A 26583-nucleotide genomic window follows, 5' to 3' on the forward strand; every position below is an offset into this window, starting at 1 on the left:
AATGATTATAGAATTGAATCTGTCATCGAAAACAAATGATTTTATGTCATGAAAGAATGACAAAAAGACTTTATTCTGCTAACAGAAGACACATGAACATAAACTGAAGGGACACATGAGAAACAAGGTATATCACTCATAACAAAATTGAGTTTAATGTTTGAATAAATTCAAGATGGAAAAGTTTGAGAGCATAATTATAAGTGACGATAATTTGTTAACAAATGCCTTCAAAACTTTGAATGTTTTTCGTGAGAATGGGGAACTTTGTGACGTTGTTCTCAAAACAGATGATGGTATTGCAATTCCTGCTCACAAAGTTGTTTTGAGTGCTTCCTCTCCTTATTTTCGTGCTATGTTTACACTCAACTTTGTTGAATCTTCAAGTTCATTCATCGATATGAAGTATGTTCCTGGAACGGCGTTACGAGACATGGTGAACTATTTTTACACCGGACAACTCTGTGTGAATCATTTAAATGTCATTGGATTGATAGAACTTTGCCATGTCTTACAGGTGGACGGATTGATTGAAAAATGCGAAGTTTTTCTGAGGCGCAATCTGTCAACTCGTAATTCTCTTGGTTTGCAAGCATTTGCCAGACATTACTCTTTGGCTGGTTTGAAGGATCATGCCATGAGATTTAGCTGCTGGAATTTTAGTCATATTAAGGAGGAGGAAGAATTCTTTTTGATGCCACAGAAAGAGTTAAAACAACTGATAGCTCACGATACTTTGAAGGCACAGTCGGAAGAAAGTATCCTTGAGGCTGCAATTAAATGGCTCGTTTATGATTTTGACAACAGAGAAAAACAGTTTGAGGAATTACTTGCTCACATCAGATTCCCATTGATGAGCCAGAAATATTTATTGGAAAGTGAGCTTGTCAAATATATTCGTGAAAAATTTCCAACGTCTAGTAATTTGATTACCAAAGCAATAGACTACCATTCTCAAAACCCAGGGCTTGATAACATTTTTGAATTGAAAAACTTTTCACCACGTCTGGCCTCAGAAGATATCTTTGTAATTGGGGGTTGGTCTAATGGTCAAAAGCTCAGTACTGTTCAGTGTTTCAATGTTGATACCTTGAAATGGACTTCTGTAAACAATATGACTATTGCACATGTTGCAAAAGAGCATTACTTCAGAGTTATTGTATCCCAAGATGAGCTGTATACTGTTGGCTACAATAAAGTTATGAAGTATGACCCTGTTGAAAGTGCTTGGTATAAATTTGCTGATGGACCAGAAGTTCAATGTAAATGGGCAGGTGTTTGTGAATACGATAATGGATTCTATGTTATTGGTGGCAGTACAAATAAAACAAGTAAACGCTTCAATATTCAGAAAGCAACATGGGAGGACCTTCCTGTTGGCCATCATGCAAGGTTTAATAATTTTCAATTATAATGGATTTTTTTTTCTACCACAAATATTAGTTCCCGCAAAAAATTAGTTCCAATAAGTTAGTAATTATTTCAAACTTGTGTTTGAAAAATCTAAATTACTTATTATATAAGAAATAAAGATGTTTCAAGCAATAATATTTAGAGGTCTTAATAGGCTTCAAATTGGAAAGAATCTATAATGTAGCAAACTTTAGTTATACTATGGTAATTATTATTTTAGGTACTATCCTGGAATTGCTGTTATGAATGAAAATTTGTATGTTATCGGTGGACTGGATAACAAATGGAGGCCGTTGAAAGTTTGTGAAATGTATGATCCACGACAGAGAAAATGGATTGAAATTGCAAAGTTACGCTCTCCAAGATGGAATTTAGGTGTTGCTACACTCAGAAATAGACTTTATGCCATTGGTGGAAATCATAATTTAGAACAATTTGCAAATACTGTTGAAGTGTATGACCCAAAAGAAGATAGCTGGGAGCGCTCGGTTGCATCAATGAACTGTGGACGAAGATGTTTAGGAGTTGCAGTTGTGAATGATTTGATTTATGTTGTAGGTGGACGAGTAACCAATACCATTGAATGCTACGATGAAGATAAAGATGAATGGAAAATAGTTGGCTCTGTCAATTCGTGTTGTAATTTTGGATGTGTGGCATTGAGGCTGATCTAATTTGAAAATATGTAAGTCTTTCTTGATATTATTTATGATGTCTCTCTTTTTAATGATATGATCTTGCCCAAATTTACATACGCTAGTGGTGAAGGGGAAATTTAGGAGCTAACAATAACGTAATGATGTCTTTTAAATGTCATTGGACTGAATGGTAGATTTCTACTTCAAATAAAATAGAAAATAGATTATGGTATATTCATATGGTTATTGTGTAATCAATGAATTTATGCACTCAGCGTGAAATCTCTTTAAAAAGATTGTAAGTGATATGAAAAAAATCATGTTTGAGGTTTTTTCTTTCAACCGACCAAATCAAATTTGGTACTTGATACTCAATTTAATTACCTTGATTAACTTTAATTAGAAAAAATTGAGTTTCTTTTGATCTATATTTAGAGGAGATGTTTCTGCTTTTGATATTGGCTGATGTTGTGAATGTGTGTTATTTTTCCTTTGGAGTCTTATGTTTTTGTATTTCTCTCAATTGTGATCATTGGAATATGGAAGGAACTTTAAAGGAAATATTTCAGATTCCCTCTACTTTAAAAAATAATAATCAAAGAATGGCTTTTTAAATCATTGCTTATTGACACTCTTAGCATTAGATTAGGAAAAATCCCTGGCTCTTGTCATTCAATAAAAGATAATTATGCAAATAATCTCTTTGATTCTGAATCGATTAGAATGTATTTTGATTTGAAAAACAGGCAGTTTAATTTGAAAAGACTGACTTAGGAACTTTCCTATACCTACGTTATGTTTTGATTTTATTTATATAAAAGATTTCTTGTAGGAACAAAAGAACGGGTTTAAGGGCAACACATTATAAACGGACGCAAGGCTAATTCTTCTATTTTTTTCTGATTTCCTTTAGTTACATTTTATAAAGGCGCTAGTTCCTGCTCTGTCATTGACCTTTTTTGTTTTTCATTTGCCTTGGAAAAGAAGGAAGTGTAAAGTGACGTCATGCTTTTCAATTATGATGTAATCTTGCAATCTTATTTTCCTGACAACGTTTTTTTCTTCAATTACTGAAGTTTCCAGGTTTTTGTTACACCAAGCCGGATAGACATAATTAATATAATAAGTTTTACTCATTTCAAGATACTTTCGTTCATGTTTATTTTGTCGTTAAATTTATCCCACAACAACAAAACAGTGTTTAAAGTTTTTAGAACTTTATAGAATGAAATTCCTTTGCTGTTTAAATTGTACACAACTCAAGCACATCATGATCTACAGGCCTTTGTACTTTTCAACAAGAAGACTTGTTAATTCTATAAGAATTTTAATGTTTCAAACCTTATTGTAAAGCTTTTCTTGTTTGACTAGAGATCAGTTCACGTTAAGTCAATAAATTTGTGTTTATTTTGTTTGAATAATACAAACAAAGCCGAAATTTAGATCTGAGATTTGTTATCAAATCAAATCACTCCTGTATCAATGTAGTCATTTTAGCATAGAGCTTATTATAACTCCACAATGTCTGATGATACCTTGACATGATAGCTTGTGATATAAGAAACATTTACTTCAAAAACCTTATTCTTCGCCTGGTCAAAGCCCTTACTTGATGAAAACTAGAAAAGGTACCGCAAATCTTTCTTCCGTAAGCGACCCGAGCCCTGATTTAGCGGCCCAAGACCTGAATTACCGGCTCAAGACGTGGAAAACGTTGCGATTTCTGATACTTGCATGTTTGCCCTGATTTTAGAATAGCGCTGAAGAGCTGAATCATCGCCTTAAAAAGGTCAAAAAACTGTTCAAATACATTAATTACAAAATCATCAAATGGAAGTAGGAAATAACCGTTCATTTATCCTCGTTTATCAAAGAAAAATCTCAGAAATCGCAAAGTTTTCCAGGTCTTGGGCCAATAATTCAGGTCTTGGACCGATAATTTAGATCTTGGGCCGGTAAATCAGGGCTTGGGTCGCTTACGGAAGTAAAATTTGCAAAGGCGCCATTGTAAAGAGAAAACTGATTTGCTCCGTAAAAGTCTAATAGGAAGAAATTTTTCAAGCTTTGTAAGGAAAATACATGCGATTCGATAAAATTATGCTCGGTTTAAAAAGTCAAAATTTTAAGCATATATTAAATTTTTTGATTATTTTGAGTGTATTAAGCAAAGTGATGTAACCTTCATGACGAATTTAACTTCCTGAACAAAAATTTATACCTTATATGGAAAGAAATTTGGAAATAATTTTTACAAACAAAACAGGATTTTTATTACCCTCTAAGACACTTCAAGTGTCCAAATTTAAAGTTTAAAAGTGATGTAATTAATTTTTGTTCTATTTTTTGCCAGGAAGGAGGCTTATGATGTACATTCGTGGAAAGCAGATGAACTTTATAAAGATTTTGGAAGAATCCGAAACATTTTGTAAACACAGCTCATCAGGAAATTGGAGGTAGGCTTAGCCCCGATTAAAATTATTTAATGTATATATTTTTTAAAACGAAATGCATAAAGTTTTTTATAAAACGTACAATAAGTCTACCATACAGTATGTCATATTTAATGACAGGTCATTTGATTTTTTCTTATATCCCTTATATTTTCAATCTTTATGGAGGCTTCTTAGTTTTTTCCCTTTTTAGACCTTTTTTGCCGTTTTTATGGCTTAAAACGCTATGTCAGTACATTTTTAAGTCTCACGTCGCAATGATATTCTTATGCTTATAGGAAACTGTTTTCATCGCAGGACAGTTTTTGAGAGAATTTCACAGCTTGTTATGTGGTTAACCAATTATAATGAACTGTGATTTAAGCGCCAGATAAAAATGTTGTCCCCTCTATTGTGATTTTCTAACCAAATATGAACATTGCTCTGTATCCTTTTTCTCATCATTCAAGAGTTTTCGAATCTGTGTTTTTTATTAACAAGCGTGAGGAAATGTAACTATCCAATGCAATCCAATGCAATCCATCAGTTTTTAATTATCTTATCGCTCTTACAGTACATTCGATGAGAATGCACAGTTCATTTTAATTAACCATATGTCTCAGATTGAGTTTATTTTACTGTCCGAAATTTTGTTAAATGAGCGACAAACTGACTATAAGTGGCAGACAGTTGCCAAAAGCCAGAGTCTTTTAGTTCTGTTATATTACATGTTTTTTTTATAAGCAAGTGTCTGTCCTTATGTCAGGCTCGCATTATGCTTAGTATTCTATTGTTCTCAAACAATAGAGCCATTGTTTAGGTACCAAAAACTGAGCCTGCATATGCTTATAAATGTTATGCTTATAAAAGAAAAAACATGTATGCCTTATTATTTTCATTTCGAAATATTCTAAAATTTCGATCACAGAAAACAATCAAGTCCTGATCACAGTCAATGGCATAAATTTGGGCAGTTTATAAAGGAATAATTGGTTTCGATAATAGATATTTTAATTACGCTGAATATGCGAGGACTTATTGCCACTTCCCCCTTTTTTGCAGAGATCAAGAAGGAAACGTTATTTCGCCTTTTATGGTATTTTTATCGAATTCTTGTTATCAAATCTGTTTTTTAATTTTCGATATGAATTTTCAAAACATATTAAGATTAAAATCTTATTAGCTTATTAGCATGGCTTATTAAAAATTCCTTGTTTTTATGCTGACTAGAATCACTACTAGTAGTTTTACATTTCTCTATTTGTATTTGTCTATGAAGTCTAAGGAATAGCCTAGGATCTGATGAAAACTTCCCTTGACCAGAGTTGACCTTTTATACTATAGGCTTGACTTAAAGTGTAAGTCTTTGAACCCGGTTTTATCTTTCCTTATACCCCCTTCTCGTAGACCCGGTAGGATTTTTTAAGCCAGTGGGAATAAAAATAACGGACTGAAACTCGATTGGGATTGATATTCCCATATTTTTTATGGGTGGGAATTTCAATAGTTTTGCGTTCAAGTCGGAAAATTCAGTGGGATGGAGTATATACTGCATCATCGCTCTGAACAAAGTTTTAAGAAGGGACAGTAAATTTTGAGTAGATTTTGTTTGTATGTCGTTCTCCCTGGGGGGGGGGCACTGACCTTGACGGCTGACGGGGATGTGCCGCTGGAGTTTGAAAAGTGGACCCTGTCAGATATGAATGTTTTTTAAATTTTGGACTTTTTCAGAACGAAAAATTTGCCCACTTTAACCCTGAAAAGTAGCATAAAGGATTTAAAGTAGACGAAAATCAAAAACTTTCTAATTTTCACCCTGAAAATTGTCCAAAACGACCAAAAATTGACCCTGTCAGCAGGTCCACATCTTGAAAATTAGTAAATTTTGGACCCTGTCAGATATCAAATAGCCTAGAAAAGGGACCTTGATCAACGGCACGTCCCCCGTACCTAATTTTGCCTAAGTATCCCCCTAAGTGAATGTTTTTGGAAAAAGTACACGCGTCTGGTCAAGAGGGTAAAAGGGGGTTGAGAATATTTATTCCTAATATAATTTGAAGAATATTTTAAATCATACCTAGCTTTGATACATGTACAAAATGATGTAAATAAATAGAAGGTCATTTATATCCATTATGGTTTTGTATAATGTTTGGTACGTTTTGAGTGTTATTTATTATTTTATGAAACAACTTTAACTTTTTATATTCATCAGATGGACAAATGGATTATCTGTACTGAATTTTTTATTTCGCCAATTACTCTTTATCCCCTTCGTCGTGAGTTCGCGAAAAAGATTTTATCGCAGTAAATCCCATATACAACAATTAACGAGCATTATCTTTTCGATCAGGTTAAGGGCCGTCATTCTCTATTTTAGAAATATTTTTCGAAAGCAGAAAAAATTAATTTGAAGTTTGTCTCTTTGTTCATGCTCAATATTACCCAAGCCTTTTAAGCATAGTTTTATTTGTTCCTGTAATTTTCATAAAGTGACAATAGAAATTCAATGGAATACAGTCCGTAAAATACCGTTGCCTTTTCTTTAAAACAGAAGTAATTCCGAAAAATTAATGGCTATGGAGCCTTTGAAAAGATTAGATGCAAAAGCAGAGATCGTAGCCGGATGGAGACATCATTCCTCAAATTTTATAAGGCGGTAACCGGTCTGCAAAGTACCAAATACTGATGCGACTGATTTTTTCTGTTACTAGCCTCTCGTTTTTTGGTAAATCAGCCTTCGGGAAAAGAAATGTCAGTTAAATCAAACTAGCCAATCAGTTAATACAAGATGTTAGTCTACATTCTGGTCTTTAAAAGACGAAAGTTGATCGAGCCAAACTTTTGCAAATCACCTTCATCGATTATTAAAATTCAAGGTCAATTTTAAGATTTTGACCCCCCAAGATGATGATATCAAGCACCCTAGGGGTGCCATGGCCGTTAAACGATTCTGCGACGTAAAAGGTCAGTGCCGTAAAACAGGATGAAGCGTTTAGTTTAGGGTCCTGGTACAGCACCTGACCCCGGGAATGTAGGTTTCTCATTTTTTAGCATGGTAGCCCTAACGATAGTTCAACTTCATAAAAACTTGTTTCAGAGCATACTGTTACATATTACTGATTATATCTAGACATAGAATTTTAACTTGAATTGATTTTTCAGGCGAAAATCTGAATCGAAGTTGATTGGATACTACTCAAATTGAGACATTTTAAAAATAAATCCTCTCTAAATCGAAATCTATTGGAATTAAGTTATGATGATAGGGTATTTTCTTATTCCTAATGAACTAAGGAAATGTGGGAAATAGTCCATTTCAATATTTATTGTTCTAAGTTAGATATTTTAACGAAAATGTTTGACCTACCTTTTGGGGTTAGTTGACATACAATTTGGGAGCCTTCATAACCGAACATAAAAAGTCTGTCAAATTATATAAAACTTTTTTGTTGTACTTTCATAACATGAAAGTATTACCTGAGAGATGATTAATGTTGGCATTTTAAGCTTTTACGACGTGTCCCAGACCCGCTGGGACCCCAGCCCAATCAGAAAATTTGCCTAAGTTTAAAACAATAGAATTTCTATCCCCATTGGGAATTTAGTAGAAATTTTTTGACCCGATGTGGGAAAAGTTCCACCGGGGCTGTGAGGCAGGGGTGTTGTTACATTATGTATTCACATATTTTAACACAGAATCTTCAACCTACAAAATAAAAACAACTTTCTTGTCTCTTCTTTTCGTCCTTTCTTTTAAATTCCATCATTTGTAGCAAGATAAAATTAATATCTTTGTTAATTTTTTGTCAGAGTATATTTCTAAAGTATGAATTTCACTTAGAGAACAAACATTTCCGATGAATACTGAAATTTCGTTCTCAGCAACCGAATCTTTTCACCTACATTCTGGGGGTTAAAAAGCGAAAAAAATCAAATTTTCAGAATAACAAAAGCTCTTTAGAATATTGTATTGGCATAAAATATTTCTAAAATTTCCTGTTATAATTAATTCAATCGAAAAAATATCAACATTTTACTATTACTAGATTTAAAGCCATAAAACCAAACCTACATTCTGGGGGTTATAACGAAAATGGGAGTCAACTTCAAGGACCAAAAAATTTAGCCTATCCATCAAAAGTAATGAAACTAACCCCAGGGAAAGGATTTTGGGAGTTTTTTTTAATGCAAATCTACATCTCTCAGGTCTGATTCAAATTGCACCTACATTCTCGGGGTTAGGTGCTGTACTTAAGAATTAAAAATATCAAGATTCTTTATATTTTTCGACCTTTGGACTCTGGGTTGAGTGAGTGAAAGAAAGATTTCGAGAAGACTCAAGCTGCGAACGCACTCACTAAGATAACTTCTATCAAAGTATTTTAAATAGCTTTACACCGTACAACCACAGCAATGAAAAACAAATCTTAAAGGATGGAAAGGAAAATGTTTCGAGGGGCTGTTTAGGCTGGCTTTTACTCATGAAAACATGCACTGCATGTTTTTCTCTAAAATTTTGATTAGGATATAAGCATCCCTCAAGCATATTTTTAGCCTTATTAAGCTTTCGACCTAAAGCATCTCTGAGCCTGTTTTCGGATTTTTATATGCTTATAAAAAAAACATGTAATTATTGAACTTACATCCCCGTCAACGCGTCCATCAGATTCATCAGTGCGTAAGGGAGTCCTGGGAGGCCTGGCTTTGAGGGTGGTTCGAAGGTTAAATAGCCGTGAGATGGAAAAGTTGTTCTTTCTTTTGTTGTGGGCAAATGTTAAAAGTTAAAAATGCCCTTTAATTATTTGAAATTTCATAAACTCACATAAGCTCACTATGTTACTATGTTACTTAACTTTTTTTTGCCAATGTTCAGCCAAAATGTTCTCGTCCATCAAGCGTCATTCTTAAATTCCCGAAGACGAGAAGAAATTTCCCGGAGGCAAAAATAACGAAAGAATTGAATTTAAGTCATTTAATTTATCTTAAAATTTTGATAGTTTCCTAATTTTTGGCAATTTCATAAGTTGAAAAAAAAAAGATTCTGTCTATAAACAAATTTGAATAAAATAAAAATTAACTGAATCAGAGGAATGTAAAGAGATGGAAAAACAGCTTTTCTGATTACTCAAAGTTCAACGATCACTTCTATTGAAAATTCTATTGTAAAAACGTTGATTAGGTCATTAAATGAAAGTCCAGAAAAGACGGCTCGCCAAACAAATCGAACGGTTTTTACATGATTTGACGATAAAAATGAAAGTTTGTTTTCCTTTTTTGCCGATTACTAGTTCAATTTTTAAGAATAAGGAGCAATATTTTTACCAATGTATATGGCAAAAGAAATTCTTAAAGCAATGAAATTAAATTAGTTCTTGTAAAACTGTCAGAAGTCGAGTAAAAGCAAGATAAAGTTATAATTTTCTCGAGCTCTAGCTTTCCAATATTATGGTGCAGTCATGATGCGGTTATATCAGTAGAATCGCTAGGAAATTCTGAGCAAGAAGATGTAGGTACCTTTTCGTATAGGAGAGGTGTACCCAAAATATAAGCCCTAAAAGTTTCCGCATAACCAGGCTTGAAACAAAAGAATTTTGTCACAACACGCTAAGTATGCAGATTTTTTATAGTGACAACAAAAGAAACCTATTTACTCGACATAAACTCTCTTAAGGGCAAGAGACCTGGTATATGACGAGCCGTTTTTCCATTGTTTTCAAGAAGATGTTTTTCCATCTCTTTACATTCCTCTGACTGAATAAAAAGGTGGATAAAAATAACCGAAAAAAGTACGAAAAAAAACAAAATTAATTAAGCTATCATACATGGGTACAAAACAAACAGACAAAAAAACAATACCTAATTACCACAAATTAAATGAGATATAATTAATTCTTAAGGTACACTTTTCACTCCTTTCGAGAAGTCGAACCCATTTGGGCTCGAAAATAATGTATCGCTACAAAAAAAAAAAAAAAATTCGAACCGTATTTTATCCATCATCATATATTCAAAATTAAGTCTTCGTTCGATTCATTCCGGAACCACCTACACGGAGGCGGGGTTAGGTGTTTACACCTTTACACAAAAAAGTTTGCATTACTGACAAAAGTAAATAATAATAAAAGAAGATATATAATAAAAACAAGTTTTTACAAAAAAATTGAGAAATATTTTTCATTTACATGCTATAGAATTTATCATTGATCCCCTTAATCTAAATAACCGAATTGCAAAGTTTCTAGATAAAAAAACTGCCCTGAAAATGAAGTTTGAAGCTTGCCATCGTCCTGTTAATAGCTGTTATCATTTGAATGAAAATAGAAACAACGGATTCCTACAACCTGGTCCGCGCCATGGTTTTCATGCCCAAAATGTAGTGACGGCTACGCCAACGTTTTGATTTTGACCCCATGAAAGTCTGGAATTTAAAAGAACCTATTCTTTGTAAAAACTGAGGGCCCATGACTGTCCCCTGCACAGACGCAGATCATGAACAGACAAAGTATGTTGAAAATAAATAGCTTGAATTTCCTATTTCCTTTAGCAACAGACATTTTAAATGAACAGTTTACCCGTTTTCAGGATAACCTAACAAAACGTCGTTCTGAGAGTGTTCAAAATAAGTCTTCAATCTTTATAACGTGACTTTTGACCATTAACTTCTACCACCCAACAGTCATCACAATAGAAGGTGGAACCAGTACAAGCTGACCTGCGACGGGACACTCTTTATCCCACCGATGAAACAATTTGTTATACAGTATTGCGTTTCTAATCGACACCCTCGAAGCCTTCTGTGTTTTCGATAGCAAGGCGTAATTTCTCTCGTAACTCGTGGTAGCTCCCGTAATTCGGTAAGTCTAATCGGTTGAAACTGAAAATGAAAAAAGTCCTTTGTTACAAAACGCATAGCCTTTACTAGACGTCATCCGCGTTTTCTCTACGCAGTAACGTCTATTCTACTTTGCGACTTTTTCAAATGTTTTGAGCCCAGGTTTTCGGGCTCCAAACATCCGATTTTTTTACGTCACTTTAAACTTTCGAAGCTCTTGCGTAGCGAAATTATCGAATTTGCGTCAAAGCACTTGAAAGGCTTCTGTTTTTCGAAGTCATAAAAGTGGAACTCACTAAGAAACGGGATCAAGATTCCCGGTTTGGGTGAGGTGCTCGCTAGAAAACGCATGAAAAAGCAGTTTGTTAGAAAACGCATCCTTCATAACAAAACGGCAAAAGTGTAGTCAAGGAACTGCTTTTTAAAGAAACAAAACAAAGCCTGGAGAGAAGGGATGCTAAAGGAGACAAAGCAAAACATAAAACGATTTCTCAAAATTTGTGCTTGAGTGGTACGGGAGGGGGAGAAGGTGTTTTTATTTATTTTTTGTTAAAAATGATACGTTAAATGAAAGTTCTAGTTGTCAGAAAAAAAAAGTAAAATTAAATGTTACCAAGTATGAGCTCTTGGAAGTTGGTGAGGATTACCCCATCGCTCGATGGCGAACTTCTGTGGTCCGTTGCTTCCGTATAGTTCGGCGAAACCGTTCATCGGTACTCGCGATGTTCCGGTGACGAATTGCAATAAACGAGCTCTCATCTCTTTGTCGAATGTAATGACAGCCTGCACATTATAAAAGTGAAGATGGAAATTTAAAAGATAAGTGAAAATGAGTTTTGAGTTCTTACCTAAATTAGGCGTTTTATGAGGAAACGTTTTATCATGAACATATAAACGATTGGGCATCTATCTTTTATTGTCTCTTTGAAGCGAGCTTCGTTGTCGCCTGTTTTTCAAAATTGGTATGAAAAATCCGACAATATTCCGTCATAATTTTATTTCTTTGAATTATTTAGGTAAAAAGATTGATAGAGCTTGAACATATTACTCCTAATGCACAAAAAAATTATTTTCGAATTTATTTACAAGTTTGTAATATATTTTATCAACTTTTTCAACTCTGAAATGCAGAATTTTAACTGCGTGTATACTTTTGAATCCCTTTTGTCACTCCAATAATTTTTTTTATGACTTGAAAAAAATAGCTTGGCAAAGTTGAAAGCCTGTGTAATAAGAATATCGAAATTAGAATATGACACTCTCTAAAATTATTAGACACTTTTAAGTCAAAATTTTGAAATATTAGTCGGAGTTTTGACAAGCTGACGATGATTTTGCCTCTGTTATCTTTGTTATGATATAGATAAAAAACTTGAGAAGTGTAGAACAATAGAGACTTTTGTCGAAGTTTTGACGTTGTTAGCAAGGTATTCCCAAGTGGCATATCATCAAAATCTATTGTTTCATTTTATGCTTTTAACGAGGCGGCAACGAAGCTAGCTGTGTTTTTTTCAAAAAGACAAAGGAGATGGATGTCCAGTCGTTTATATGTTCATGGTTTTATTTAGATATCGTATTACTTCGAATAAACGCCCGGGCGTTCATTGAATTTCTTGTATCGATGAGGGCATTTAAAAGAAGTTTATTCGAAGTAATACGGTAATCGCCCCTCGGATTATTCTTTAACATCGAGCCAATCTCGTAGCCAGAGTCACTGGCATAATTGCGGAACGACCGTTTTGAAGGCGCGAAGCGCCCGAAAGGGAGTGTAGCATCCTTTCTCTAGATCTGGGCGTGTGGCGTAAAAAATTTGTATATGCACGAAATTTTCAAAAAAAATCGCACGGTGACATATCGACTTTGCTTCGTGTTGGATGGGGTTAAAATTAGTTTAGCACTATTTGAAGTATTTGTTTCATAAATTACTTATTTTAATAGAATATAATCTATGATTTGAGTATTATAATGTAAGATCTTTTATGAAAATAGTAACTTTTGTACAAATAATAGTAATAGTACCAAAACTTTATCTCCTTTGCTTTTTTCCCGCTTCTTCCAGATGTCTGGGCCCAGTCTCTTTTTCTGCGTTTCATTTTCAAAACAACAAAGATGGCCCTGAAAACCAACGAATCTCTCCGGTTTTTGAGGTGCATGCATTAACTTTTGGACTGATTATGGCCCATTGAAAGGTAAATCTTCATTTTTTTTCACCTTTATAGTTTCAAATACCTTTGGAATGTTACATTAGTACTTTTTCTTTGTGTTGACTTTTTTGTATTAAATTGGATTTCATCTCACAAAACAAAATGTTTTTTTCTCGGCCATGTGTTTCATGGATATCATATATGGCCATGTTTTCTTTCCACAGGCTTATTTTTATTCATATGGGTCGTGTGTTTATTTCATTTTACTCTAACTATAATTATTTTCATCTCTTCTGTCTTCAAGGTTCAGGTGAAGGAGCTTGATTGTTGTGATGGCGGTGACTTTTATAACTACACCGATCGGCCGACTGGCTGAATCAGCAGTGTTTCAGAGTTTTGGTGGATGAATGTGCACAACATAGACCTTTTCGCCTTTGCGTCCGCCATATTGAATTGTATGCAAAAATTATGGTTGCCGAATTGCCGTGGTGAAATTCCCTTAGAAAGTATGCAAAACATATGCAAAAAGAAAGTATTAAATAAAAACTTACATGCATAATTGGCATTATATTAAAGTGTAATCTTGTAGAAGAAAGATTAAATTTGCTTCTCTTCAAAACTAAAAACAATTATATTCACTCATCTCTTAGAACAAGCACTTCAAAAGACCATAACATTAGACAGAATCTCAAACTGAAAAATCACCCGCGAAGGTAAAAAAAAATCCTTATTCGGCTGACGGCAAATTATTCTCCTGGGAATAGAGCCGCCAAATGATCAAATCAAAACATTGATAAAGTGTGACGTCATAATTACTGCTTTCAGTTTGCGTGTTTTGAAAGTTTGATGTGTGTACTCCGTCTTCGTGGAATTTCTTAATGGCATGAAAACAGAATATGCAATGTCTTTAAGAACAAATTCCTAAAAGGCTTTTGTTGTTCTGCAAATATTTCCTTTTGGATTAAGAAATTCCATCTTTTATTGTTCTAATGATTATAATATTTATTTATAAGATGCTTTGTTGTCTTTTTAATCTTTGTGTAAACTTGCATATGTTTTGCATACATTCCAACTAAATCCAACCACGGCATTTTCGTTCCTTTATTTTTGCATACAATTCAAGATGGCGGACGCAAAGGCGAAAAGGTCTATAGAAGCAGCATAAAACCAAAATATACATAGCATTATGACTGTATGAACAGATTGTGATTGATAGAGAATAATAAAATGGTCCTATCCTGCTGAATATAAATTGTGCCAGTTCCATATGTTATTCCGTGCAATGTTTACGAGACAAAAGAGAAGACTGTACTGGAAAGCAGAATCAAAATGTTAATTACTAGTTGCTATTTTTGTCATTGAAGATTTCTTCAATATTTATTCGATAATGGAATCATTTTGATTTGGCTTGATTGATTGTTGATTCCATTATCGCTTGCTTGACTCTCGAGAGATTTTTGTTTAACATTGGAGCTTGATCATCATCAATTAGAATAATGCCAATTTATATTTGTACGATAAAGTGATAACAAAAGTATGATTGATGACTTTAGCCCAAAAGACAACTTAAATGATAAAAGTACCTATATGTTACTTTTGCTGCTAGCTCGAATATATTTTCAAACAAGATATCTTTCACAAAAAAGTGTTTTTTACTGGCGAATCAACTTATATTTTTATAAACTCTTTGACGTGAGATTGTAGATAACGCTTGTTATTATTACCGCCTAATAAATAGTAATGGCATTACTTTAATATACTTATATATGAATTATAGAAGTTTTTGAATTTTATTCTGCAAGGCAAGGTTCTTGAAAAAATTAGTTTGGACTGGTTTGGATTGATTTTATAAATGAAACAGCGTAACATAAATGTGTTCGGCAAAAAGATGTTCCCAATCTTTTTGCCGAACACACAATATCGCAAAAATATACTCACAAAAAGACAAAATTTCATCACGCAAAAAATCTCACTAGTCTTGATAAGTTACTGGAAATTATTGCTAGGCTGCTGATTCCTTTTCGGAAAATTGATACTACATTTGAAGTGAATGATATCATAAAGAGGTAGCACATTTTGAGAGATTGTATACTAGGTTCTAATGGCTGAAAAGCTCAAGATCATCTTTCAAACTACATACTATTTTCTTTTAAATTTTGAAGGGAAATGTATAATATAATTTTTGAATTGTTGATAAATTTGTCTTTGTAAAAGTTTTATAGAGAGCTAAGTAATTGTTTCAAAAAGTCACAAAAAGAGAAAAAGATGGGATTAAAGTCTTTCAGTTTATTCAGATAAACTACCAGCCTAAAGCCTAATGTAATATCTTTGTTGTTGGTCATTTTTTGTCACTTGCACTCTTTTTTATAAGAACCAGTAAATTTTTTTAAAAGTTTGGCTGTCCTTTTTTGCACTTTGAGCCTGAAATTGTTTTTGAAGTGCTCAAAACCCGGCGTATTTAATTTTTGTGCCTCGCATTGTTCTTATAAAATTCTTATAAAAAAGAAAGAGTTGAGTTGGAAAACATTATCAATAAAAGTTTGACTTATAAAAATAATTTGTTAGTGTCGAAATTTCTTCGCTTTGCGAAAACGGAACGGTCGTTCCGCAACCCCTTTTATGTTGATCTTTTTGATTTTACTGATGGACTTAAAAAGATCGAGATTTGTAAAATGAACTTTGGCTGGATATCGATAATTCTGAATAAAACGCCAGCGCTATAACAAAAGATTAGCAGACATTTTGTAAATGGGGTAAAAAGTGAATACCTTCCAGAACCATTGAATGACGACATGTTTGTCATGGTAACCACCACGGTATTGTGTATGTTTCCTCCAATCATCGCTGTCGATCTCTCCCAAACCACACATCAAGTACTGAAAAAAAGCATAAATTGTAGTTACGCTCTAAGACTACATTAACGGGCTTATGTGTTGGAACTTTTAAGGATGGCACCGGAAGTGACCTGGAAAAACCCGCACTTTTGACCCGAAAAATCGGGCTTTCGTCCTTAGTCAATCAGGATCTAGATTAACCGTCTCCGTCGCAGAAAACACAGATACGTAAACTCACTATTTTCAAAAGAACTCCGATCCGATAAAAAAGCCGACTAAATTAGTGTTTAAAATGGGTAGGTACTGCTGTAAGAGTATAAAATAATTCTCAAAATGGTTTTCAAGACTTCAACCACACCTGAAGCTATTCTTTTTAAAGTATAGAAAAGAAGCGCGCCTCCTATGCTGACAAAGCAGATTCAACAAAAAAGATGAAAAGAAGAAGGAATTTGTCATTGTTTTCATTCAAAAAATGCTGTGTCAGCAAATAGCAGGAGATACATTGAATCATGGCCTTTAGCACTAACCTCTAATTCTCGGTCATCGAAAACTTGAATCAATGTTTGTGGAATGATATCTCTGAAACCCTGGAAAAGAAGAATTGCACGAACACAATGTCAAGTTGCGCAAAACGTACAAAAGTATAATACTAAGCAAAGGAATACAATGTGAGTGTCTTTTTTTTTCAAATACTCCAAAAATAAGAAAGTTGAGATGAGTTAACATAAGTTGAGCGAGATCCAGCTAAAAGTATAATTTCATCTTCTTTTCTTTTAAACTAAACATTTTTAGCTGATACCTGCATAAAAGATTTCATTTGCTCATTGATACGATCCATAAAACGCCATCTTATCACCGAACTGAAAAATAAAAAAAATGGAAAAATTGTTGAATGAACTTGAAGAAAAGGGGGATTATCGGTTTGCCGAATTAGACAATTATATTTTCATTGGATTTTATTGGTATAAACAAACTCTGTTTAAAAAGATTGAACAGTTTCGGAATTATTTTAATTTGACAATGATCTAGATAGTGTATAAGATAAAGAGCTTGAGAGAATGAGAAAATAACATTTTTTAATTCGGTTTTTTTTAAGAACCTTTTCCAATCAAAACAAGACGACTAGAAGTCGAAAATTTCGCCTTAAATAAGACGGAGAAGAAAAGAACATTGAAATTCTTGGAGAACAATACACACAATTAAAACTTGAAGAGGAATGCGGAAAATTAATAAGATAAACCTATTTTGAGTGAGTTTAGATCGAAAAGCAAGCTAAAATTTTACGTAATTTCCGGTCGAAAGTATCCAATATTTTGAACTTGAAAAGACAAGATTCGAGATTCCAAGCAATTCGTAGAAAAGTTTTCTTTCATTAGCCGAAAATCTGCTTTCGTTTTTTAATGAACAGGGAAATACAGGTTGGTACAGGGGCAAAAACGAGTAACTTGAGTTTGGATTTCATGAATCTAAAAATTATATTTCCAAGTATTCGTAATTCCAAAATTTCGATAGTACATAGCTCATAGAGAAAATAGCTAGCAATTTACAAATTTACAAGTATTGTGCAAATTTGGCTTTTTTTCACATCCGGTGGATTCCCGGCTTCCAAAATAATAAAAATTAGTTTTCAGTGTTTCGTTTACATAAATGTCACATTTCGAGTAATCAAACCAAAAAAAGTTTACATACCAAAACGTTTTTTTTTCCAACAGGAACAAATCACCAGACATTTCGAAGATTGAGGTCAAGTCTGGATACGTATGTCGAAGAAGTCACAGTGGAATCATGGAAATCGCGATAAGAATTGATATTTTTGTATTATCAATGGTCGGTTGGCGGCTGAGCGCGACAGTTGATTTACTATAGAAATGCTGAAAATCATAAAATTTTATGTTTCCAATGAGCAAATACAGCATATTGTGAAAATCGGATGAAACGATAATATGATACAATGACTTTAAGCCCATATTTTGCAGTATCGGATGTTGGCGATTGTATCGAATGTTGGTGATTTTAATGAAAATTTTCGAAACCATTCGAATCTTTGTTAATAAAGACTGAAAATGACGGCGATTTAGGATATTTTGAGATTCAATGAATTTAAGCTGCATTAGGATAAGCGATTACATCAATTGTAATAATTCCAAAATAGAAATATATATCCACTTATACCACTATTCAACGTTTCAATAATTATCCTTATAATATCAACCAAAATGCATACATATATAGATGAATCAATTCACTTGCAATGCACTTCCATATTTTTTCATTCCATATTTTTCCATATTGTCTATTTTTTAACTCTGTGACAGTCTTTTTGATTTTTGAGTAGGCAAATGAATAACAAAAAGAATACAAGAAAATAATAAAACAATTAACAAAAGCCTATTAAAAAATGGTAGAAATATTACTTTGTTCTGAATTAATAATTTTAAAAAATCTAATAATTATGAAAAACAGAAGAAAAATGATAAATATAAAAAAAAGGAATAAATAATATAAAAATAGGAATAAATAATACAATAAATAAAATAATACATTAAATGCATATATAAATAGGTATGTAAGTTTCCTGACGAGATAGTAATCAAAAATGAATTAATGAAAGGCATCTTTAAACTAATTGTCCTTTGTCTATAGATTTTTTCTACAATAGACCATCCATAAAAGACACTCACACATATTTGACCCATTTCTCACACCCTCCCCAACTTCATCTGCAAATGTCAAATTCAACAGAGCCCTCCTTTTGGTTAATGCAGAAAAAAAGCCTTCCTCCCCAAAGAATAAATGTCTTTTAAGAATAGTCTTTAAACGTCAGAAAACTTACATAAGAATGGACGGGGTGGTGGGATGACCTTAATTGCATATTTTCAACAGAGTTAAGCTTCAATCCTTAATTACAAAGTTCATTTTATCCAGAATCAAACATGTACTGATATCATATTAACAGATTTTCGATAACATCATTGCTTTAAAGAGTATTCCTAGTTTACTCAGTCTATCACAAAAAATTTCCTTTGATCAATTCAAACTGTTCATAAAGAAGCACCTATGACAACATAAGCAAATGTATCTGAATCGTTGGCTAATTTTCTGATGATTAATTTTTAAGTTAGGTAGAATTTGCTATAGGAGAAAAGGGATACTATACCCTTTTTATTTGAGATAATTTTTTTTACTTCCTGCAATTTTGACCACTCAAAACTAATCATCAGAAAGTTGAGATCATCCACCACCCCAGTTTCCAACCCCCCCCCCCCTTGTCCCGCCGGGAATCGCCTCTGACGGGTTCTAAGCTAGCAAAGTCAGCGATAATTTGATTCCATCATGATCGGATAAGTTCACACATTTACGAATAACTTCAATACCATACTCGTGCACCAATTCCTTATGTGTCCAAATTTGATCAAGCATTTTCCCATCGATATGTGTTGGAAAGTTCGGAACTAAATCATAATCTTGGAGAATGTCAGCCAACAATTGATCATGCTCCATTTCAAAGCCGTCCATGTTGAAGTCTCCTAAAATGATATCAATTGTGTATCTTTCAATAAATTGAGCAAGATTGTAACAGAACACATCACGTTGAATTCTTGAACTTTTATAGAGAACCAAAACACAAAATTCCTTTTCAGTAAATTCAGCTTTTCTAAATTTTACAAGAGAAAAGCATGATGAATGATCATACTCATCAATGTCAATAAAAGAAGGAGAATGACAGACAGTAACACTGTTGAATTTATGCTGGTCAATATTATGACTAAGAATATAATAAGGAAGCTTTTCATGAATACTTTGTTTGTCTTCCTCAGAATGCTCATAACTCATCTGTGTCTCTGTCAGACATAACAAATCATTTTCATACAAAAATCTGTCCTTTTGAATATCAACTGCATGTCGTTTTAAAGATCTTACATTCAATAGGCAAACATTTAAATTAGAACTGCACCTCATAATATCTGCAACTCTTTCAACTTTGTTCTGACGCAATCGTGTGTATTCTTCACTAACTTTATCACTACAGACAAAAGCACTACGTCGATATTGACCAGTAAAGTACAAACCATTTAATTTTTTCACTCTGCTCATTGCAACATACATTTGACCAGCATTGAACTTTCTTTGCCTTGCAAGGTCAAAACTAACGACTACTGAATCCAAAGTCAATCCTTGAACTTTGTGCACTGTACAAGCATAAGCTAGCTTAAGAGGAAATTGTGTCCGAGAAATGATAGGTGAAGTGTATGGGTTTTTTTTGTCAAAGGGAAAATTTACCTCACTCTTTTCAATGGGAACAGTTTCAGTGGCCTTAGCATATTGGTCTTTACTTTGAGCTTTTATTCCAGCCGTCTTATCGTCTAGTTTAACATAAATTAGCTCTGCTTTATTGTTTCTGAATTTTACGTCAGTGACGGTTCCAAGTTGACCATTGATCAACCTATCCTCTATATCAATATTACTAATTAGCATTACTCTTGCCCCTATTTTCAAATCAAATAGAACTGATAAGCCACCTGTATCGTTAAGTGGCAGGTTTTTAACCTTGGTAATTTGAGATTCAGTAAAATCCCTTGGATAAACGTCCATAGCTTCTACATTTATTGTTTCCGAGGGCAGAGTATCTAATCTTTGAATATTGTGAAGATGGACTGAAGCATTTTCTGCAAACAAATGCAATGATTCTATTGGATAATCAGGGTGTTCTCGTGTTATCAGTCTAGATTTAATCATACTTTCATCATTACTATTCAATTCACCTACTCTTACATTGTTCAAGAGATCAATGAAGTCAGAGTCATCCTTTTGACGCATAATCTCATCTAATTCAGCTAGTTTGAATAGGTGCCATAATTTGAATGCACCAATAATAGGTCCCTCAGTTGAAAATACTGGACTTTGAAAAATTGGAGGTAATTGAAAGAGGTCTCCACAAACAATGATACTTTTCCCTGCAAATGGTGTGTTGTCATTTACACCAAAAATTTCACATAATCTTGTATGGATGTTCAAAAGCTGTTGCGACGAAATCATAGATATTTCATCAATTATTATCAACTTTACATGATGTAATTTATTTCTAATGGCAGTCCTTTGTTTGTCAGCCATATTTCTGAATTTTCCAACTGGAATACTCAATCCTGTGTGTACTGTGGTGCCAGATATATTGATAGCTGCTATACCAGTTGGGGCCAATTTAATAATACGTGGCTTCTCTAGCTCATCACTTTTATATGCTAGGACTTTTGACAAACAATTGTAAATACATTTAATTAAGTGAGATTTTCCTACGCCCGCACCACCTGTTAAAAATATTCTCAATGGTTCTAGTAGTACAGGATTATTGGACTTGGAATTTTGCACATACATTTTTCCCCAATTTAGTACTATATCAAAAATATCTCTTTGCTTAGAATTTAAAGATCTTATATGGGTATTGATTTGGTCATCAGTTTGCAAGCCATGAACTGTTTGAGTAAATGGTGCAAAATTTTGTTCGATTTCATGACTTTCATCATCATTTTCACTGTCTGATGAGTTGCTCATTAGGTCTTGCACTTCATCATTTTCTTGTTGAGCAAAGGCATCTTGATTATGCATAAGGTCATTGCGATAGTTTTGAAGTACTAAATCAACAAGATGACCATCAGGTTCAAAGATTTGCTTGTTCTCGTTAACAACTGCATTGACTTCATCTAAATTGAGCTTCAACACATATGAACCATCAAGTTTCAAATCATTCTCTTCTGATCTAAATGGGTAAAACAACATTAGAATATGGTGGGAAAATTTTTCTGGATGTTTGTTTTTGTTAGGAGTGTAGTACCTCAAAACTTTTGGAACTTTACGAAGCTTAAGTTTTTCCTTACTGTTGAGTAATTTGGCTGATTTTGGAAGTGTTTGGGGTTCTTGATGATTCACTGCACTTGTTGAATCATCTAGTACAGTAGGCTGCCAATCATTTTCATCATTTGTATTTTTTTTTGTGTCTAATGTATAGTTTGCACAGAATGTGGCATAACACATAGTATTGAATTGCCCTGTGTTTGGGCGGTCAATATATCTGTTTAACATATTTCGTTTGAAAAGATCATCAGAATCCTCAGGCAATTCCTCAATTTCTTCTTTTGACTTGAAAATCCTGTACCTCTGATCAGGTAAGTTAGTGTTAACAAATGAAATAGCAGGAAAGCATTTTCTAAGCCACAGTTCAGGCATTGTTAAGTAAACTGCTTCCTGGATTGAGCATTCTCTATTAGAGTTGTAAACTTTGGCAATTTTAGACATTTTCTCAAACTGACTGTCATTTGAATCTTTGGCCTGTTTTAATGCTTCTTGCATTGCAGTTGAACACTTATCTTCACTTTTTGAAAAATAGGCACACATGTATGTAACTGCCTTGTATGCATTAAAAACTGGCTGAATATCGATATTGGCCTCCCATGCTAGGAGGCCTTCTGCAAAATAATTGTTGACAAAACAAGAATATGGGTCACGTTTTAGAAACAAATGCTGATCTTTGTCTGGTGAGATTGATAAGTAATATTCATATGTTTCATAATTTAACCCTAAAGAATCCAAAATTGTATCAATAGATCCAATTTCAATATACTCAGGCTTATCAGGATCCAGAATGTTTCTCTTTTTAGGATGCAAATTTGTATCTATATACTCTTGAACAGTTTGGATCACATTATTTCTAGCAACCAAAATATCATGTTTTTCAGTTTCAGGTAACCCTTCAGGAAGCGGTTCAGACAAAATAGTACGCTTGCAGAAAAGTTTTCCAAATTGAAATCGGCATTCATTTTTGCGATATTTACTACACGTTCTTGAATGGGAGTGTATTTGATACTTAGTGACTAAATTCCATAATTCAGGACTTTCTTCCCTATCAGGAACATTAGCAGAAATAACACTATCTATGTGTTCAATATACTTTTCTTTTCCATCTTCAAGTTTTGGGACATCTTTAGCCCAAAGCAAACAATGATCATGTGGACTACCCCTGAAAGTAAATTCTACTCTGAGAGCATAGTATGTAATTTTTCCAAGTTGGCCATCCATTATAATCTCTTTGAAAAACAACTCTTTTCTATATTGATATTGACGCACAAGCACAATAGGATTGCTATTAAGTAGGGCACATCTAGATTGGTAATCAAGAAGTTCATGATCAGTATCAGCATCCCCGCTTAATTGTCTGATAATGGTAACAAATTCCTCCCACCGTAAATCTGCACAAGAGAGAGTCATAAAGTATGTTGGGACACCAAGTTGTTTAACCATTGCAAGAACATCAGATAACATATGTTGCCAGTATGCAGGGGTTCCTTTAATAGTACTCATAAACTTGTATGCATTATCAGATGCTACACAATTTTGAATTGTATCATTAAAATTATTTGCTAATAGTCCCGCAGTCAAGTTGGAATTTGAAATTCTCATTGCGATATTGATCTTACTTCTAAGGTTAAGCTGTAGTAAAGTTTTGTGAGCAAAAAAAATGTAATCTGAATCCGAAGCAAACTTTTGAGTGTAATTTAAAAGACGCTGATTAAAGTACTTTGTTGGCGACAATTTTATATCTCGCTCTACGTTATAACCAAATTTCCCAGTAGGAAAAAGATGAGGATGGGCTAGCTCTTCACAGAACTCATCTTGTGTTAATGAATTGGGGGTTTGACCTTCACCTGGAGCTAAAATTGCATTTTCATCATCTAAAATAATGTTTGGCACTTCTGATACAATAACTGTTTCACATGTTGGTGTCCGATACGCACTGAGTGGATCATCAGAATCAAATTCATTCTCTAATTGCTCTTCAAAAGGCTTAATTAAAGTAACTGTTGTATCATCTACAAATCTTATATCATTGGAAGAAGCGCTTGATACGGAATCATTATTTGATAAAACCCTTTCAACATATTCATCATTAGTTACTTGGTCGATGATTGACATATCAATATGTATATCATGATACAAAGGATTATTATTCACTAAAAAGTCCAAAGTTTCAAAAACTTTTTGTCGTCTTACTTGCTGCGAAATAACAGGGTTTTTGTAGGATATCTTTCTTTTTAATTCAACATTTATTACCCCACTACTATCACTTCCTCTAGGAAGTACTTTGCATACACCTGGTGTTTCAATGGGAACATTGCATATTGCACCTTGTAATTTAGGGAATTCTCCTTTACGCATTATCATGACTTTAGAAAATAAAATTCTTTGAGCCACTAAAATTCTTTCCAGTTTTCGTATATCATTTAGATTATCTGGGAGATCAAAAATTTGAAGCTTGTTAGTAACAGACTGACATGGGATTTCTCCCTTCATTAATTTTCTATGACAGGTTGTGCATACATAGAAATTACCATCAAAAGAGGTGACAGGATTAAAATTTTCTATTTCTTCAAAGTTGATCGATGAGTACTTTTGTTCATCAAAACCAAACACAGATTTTTTAAACATACTGCGGTTACACATTACACAGATGTAAGAAGGACCCTCCTGTTTTTTCTGCCTGAAGTTCTCAACCCTTTTTCCTACATTAAGTTTTTTGTTGATAATATAAGCAGATTTTGCAGCTTTGCGCTTTGCTTCCTTTTCTTGCACATGTTTTTCTGATCCTTTATTCAATGCCCGACGTACACGTTTTAATTCTTTTTCTTGCACATGTTTTTCTGATCCTTTATTTAATTCCCGATGCTTACGTTTTAGTTCTTTTTCTTGCTCATGTTTTTCTGATCCTTTATTTAATTCCCGATGCTTACGTTTTAGTTCTTTTTCTTGCCCATGTTTTTCTGATCCTTTATTTAATTCCCGATGCTTACGTTTGTTCTTCTTTACCTGTTCATGCTTATCCGTGCCTTGGATTTTTTCACGTGACCTTTTCTGAGCAGCGTTTTGTTTTTCCAATAAATCTTTATATTGATCAGTACCTTTAATCTTTTCAACTGATCTCTTTTGTGAACAATTTTTTTGTCTGCGTGATACTTGCCTTGATACAGTACTATTTATACTTTCCTGATCATGAAAATCAGTTTTGAGATAAATGATATTGAAAAGATTTATGTTCTTATACTCAGATCTTATATACTGTTTAATTTCTTGTAAACGTTGTCAAATTTTAAAAGAACTGAAGTTCCAATACTGCCTTCAACTTGATGGCCTTCGGAGTCTCTGCTATGCGAGTCAAAAAAAAGTAATTTTTGTTATAGTGCATCACAGCTAAGCAATTTCCAGCTATCACTAAAACTGCACCAGAATGTTGTAATAAGAGTTCCTTCTGAACAAAATTTACTGAAATATTACCAGTCTCAAAATAGCCTTCAAAAATGTTGAAATTCAGTGCACAAGTGCTACCTCCTATGTCAATTGTCTTAGAAAACTCTTCAACAAATGGAGACTGTCCTGTGATTCCCAACTTTTTGAAATTCAAATCGCCTTGATCTAAAACGTAATCCAAATCATGAGTCTTCCAAAGGGATAATTTTCTTAGCTGAGCATAGCAAATAGCAAAAAAACAATTTGAGGAACATTGTATACCTGCAGTCTTACCAAATTTACTATTGCCCTGGTGAAATGAACCTTGAACAGTTGGGCCTGGGTTAAGTTCTATATCGCCTGATAATAGAAGCGTGTAATTTGCTTTAAAAAAAATAAGGTTTGGATCTCCCACTTTGTACACTACGTTGTTGGGATATTGAACAAAAATTCCATTTTTTGAAAGATGTAGAAAATCTAAAGGTGTGTAAAGCTCTGTTAGCTCAAAGGACTTTGGGATTGCAAAACAGAACAGGGTAAAAAGTGCTATGAAACGAACAGGTCTCAATAGTTTTAAAAGAGCATTATTGGATAGGTCAGAACCAACAACAATAGATTTAGCTATACATTTCACGTTTCTCTGAGCTGTAAAAGCAAAACTTCCTATCCGTGCACGATATAATGCAATAGATATCATCTTTAAAACACAACGCAGAAAAACTACTCTGACTGCGAAATAATTTCTAGTTAAAGTGTTGTTTATAAAGTATCTAGAATCAAATAATATATTGTTTTCAAAATTATATTGGTAAGAGCTGACAGTGCAGCTTTGTATATTTGAACTGACAATGCAGTTGAATTGTTTGAGAGCTGTCGATATCGCACAAGCTCGATACGGTCGCAGGCACAGGATCTTACCTGCCCTGGCCACGGGTTGCCGCAATCAGATTCAGAGGTGAGTCTCGACCTTGAATGTGAAGGGCGGGAAAAAAAACCACAATCAGATTCAGTGCAGTG

The 26583-nt window shown here is 33.6% G+C and overlaps 2 protein-coding genes across 3 annotated transcripts in view; one reads left to right on the forward strand and one right to left on the reverse strand.

Moving 5' to 3' along the window:
• Positions 1-6: 6 nt before the first annotated feature.
• LOC136811244 (kelch-like protein diablo) lies at positions 7-4606 on the forward strand. The gene is made up of 3 exons (XM_067067856.1): positions 7-1392; positions 1634-2098; positions 4402-4606. Exons 1-2 carry the CDS (start codon positions 176-178, stop codon positions 2085-2087), a joined length of 1671 nt encoding a protein of 556 aa, XP_066923957.1. The 5' UTR covers positions 7-175; the 3' UTR covers positions 2088-2098; positions 4402-4606.
• Positions 4607-9440: 4834 nt separating this feature from the next.
• Positions 9441-26583, reverse strand: part of LOC136811245 (E3 ubiquitin-protein ligase NEDD4-like) — a 51948-nt gene continuing 34805 nt past the window's right edge. For both annotated transcript variants that reach the window (XM_067067858.1, XM_067067857.1), the window contains 5 exons: positions 17093-17153; positions 16821-16880; positions 16228-16335; positions 11929-12098; positions 9441-11357 (listed from right to left, as the gene is read on the reverse strand). In XM_067067858.1, coding sequence (XP_066923959.1) covers positions 11255-11357; positions 11929-12098; positions 16228-16335; positions 16821-16880; positions 17093-17153 — 502 coding nt within the window. In that variant the 3' untranslated portion in view covers positions 9441-11254. The remainder of the gene's footprint in view (positions 11358-11928; positions 12099-16227; positions 16336-16820; positions 16881-17092; positions 17154-26583) is intronic.

The sequence above is a fragment of the Clytia hemisphaerica genome, unplaced genomic scaffold (assembly GCF_902728285.1).
Source record: "Clytia hemisphaerica strain Z4C2 unplaced genomic scaffold, Clytia hemisphaerica genome assembly, whole genome shotgun sequence".
Classification (NCBI taxonomy): Eukaryota; Metazoa; Cnidaria; class Hydrozoa; order Leptothecata; family Clytiidae; genus Clytia; species Clytia hemisphaerica.

Bases quoted from the DNA above. Each gene is read 5' to 3' on its own strand.
- LOC136811244 (XM_067067856.1), top strand. From the start codon at position 176: ATGGAAAAGTTTGAGAGCATAATTATAAGTGACGATAATTTGTTAACA. The intron at 1,393-1,633 runs GTTTAATAATTT...TTATTATTTTAG, and splicing joins CCTGTTGGCCATCATGCAAG to GTACTATCCTGGAATTGCTG.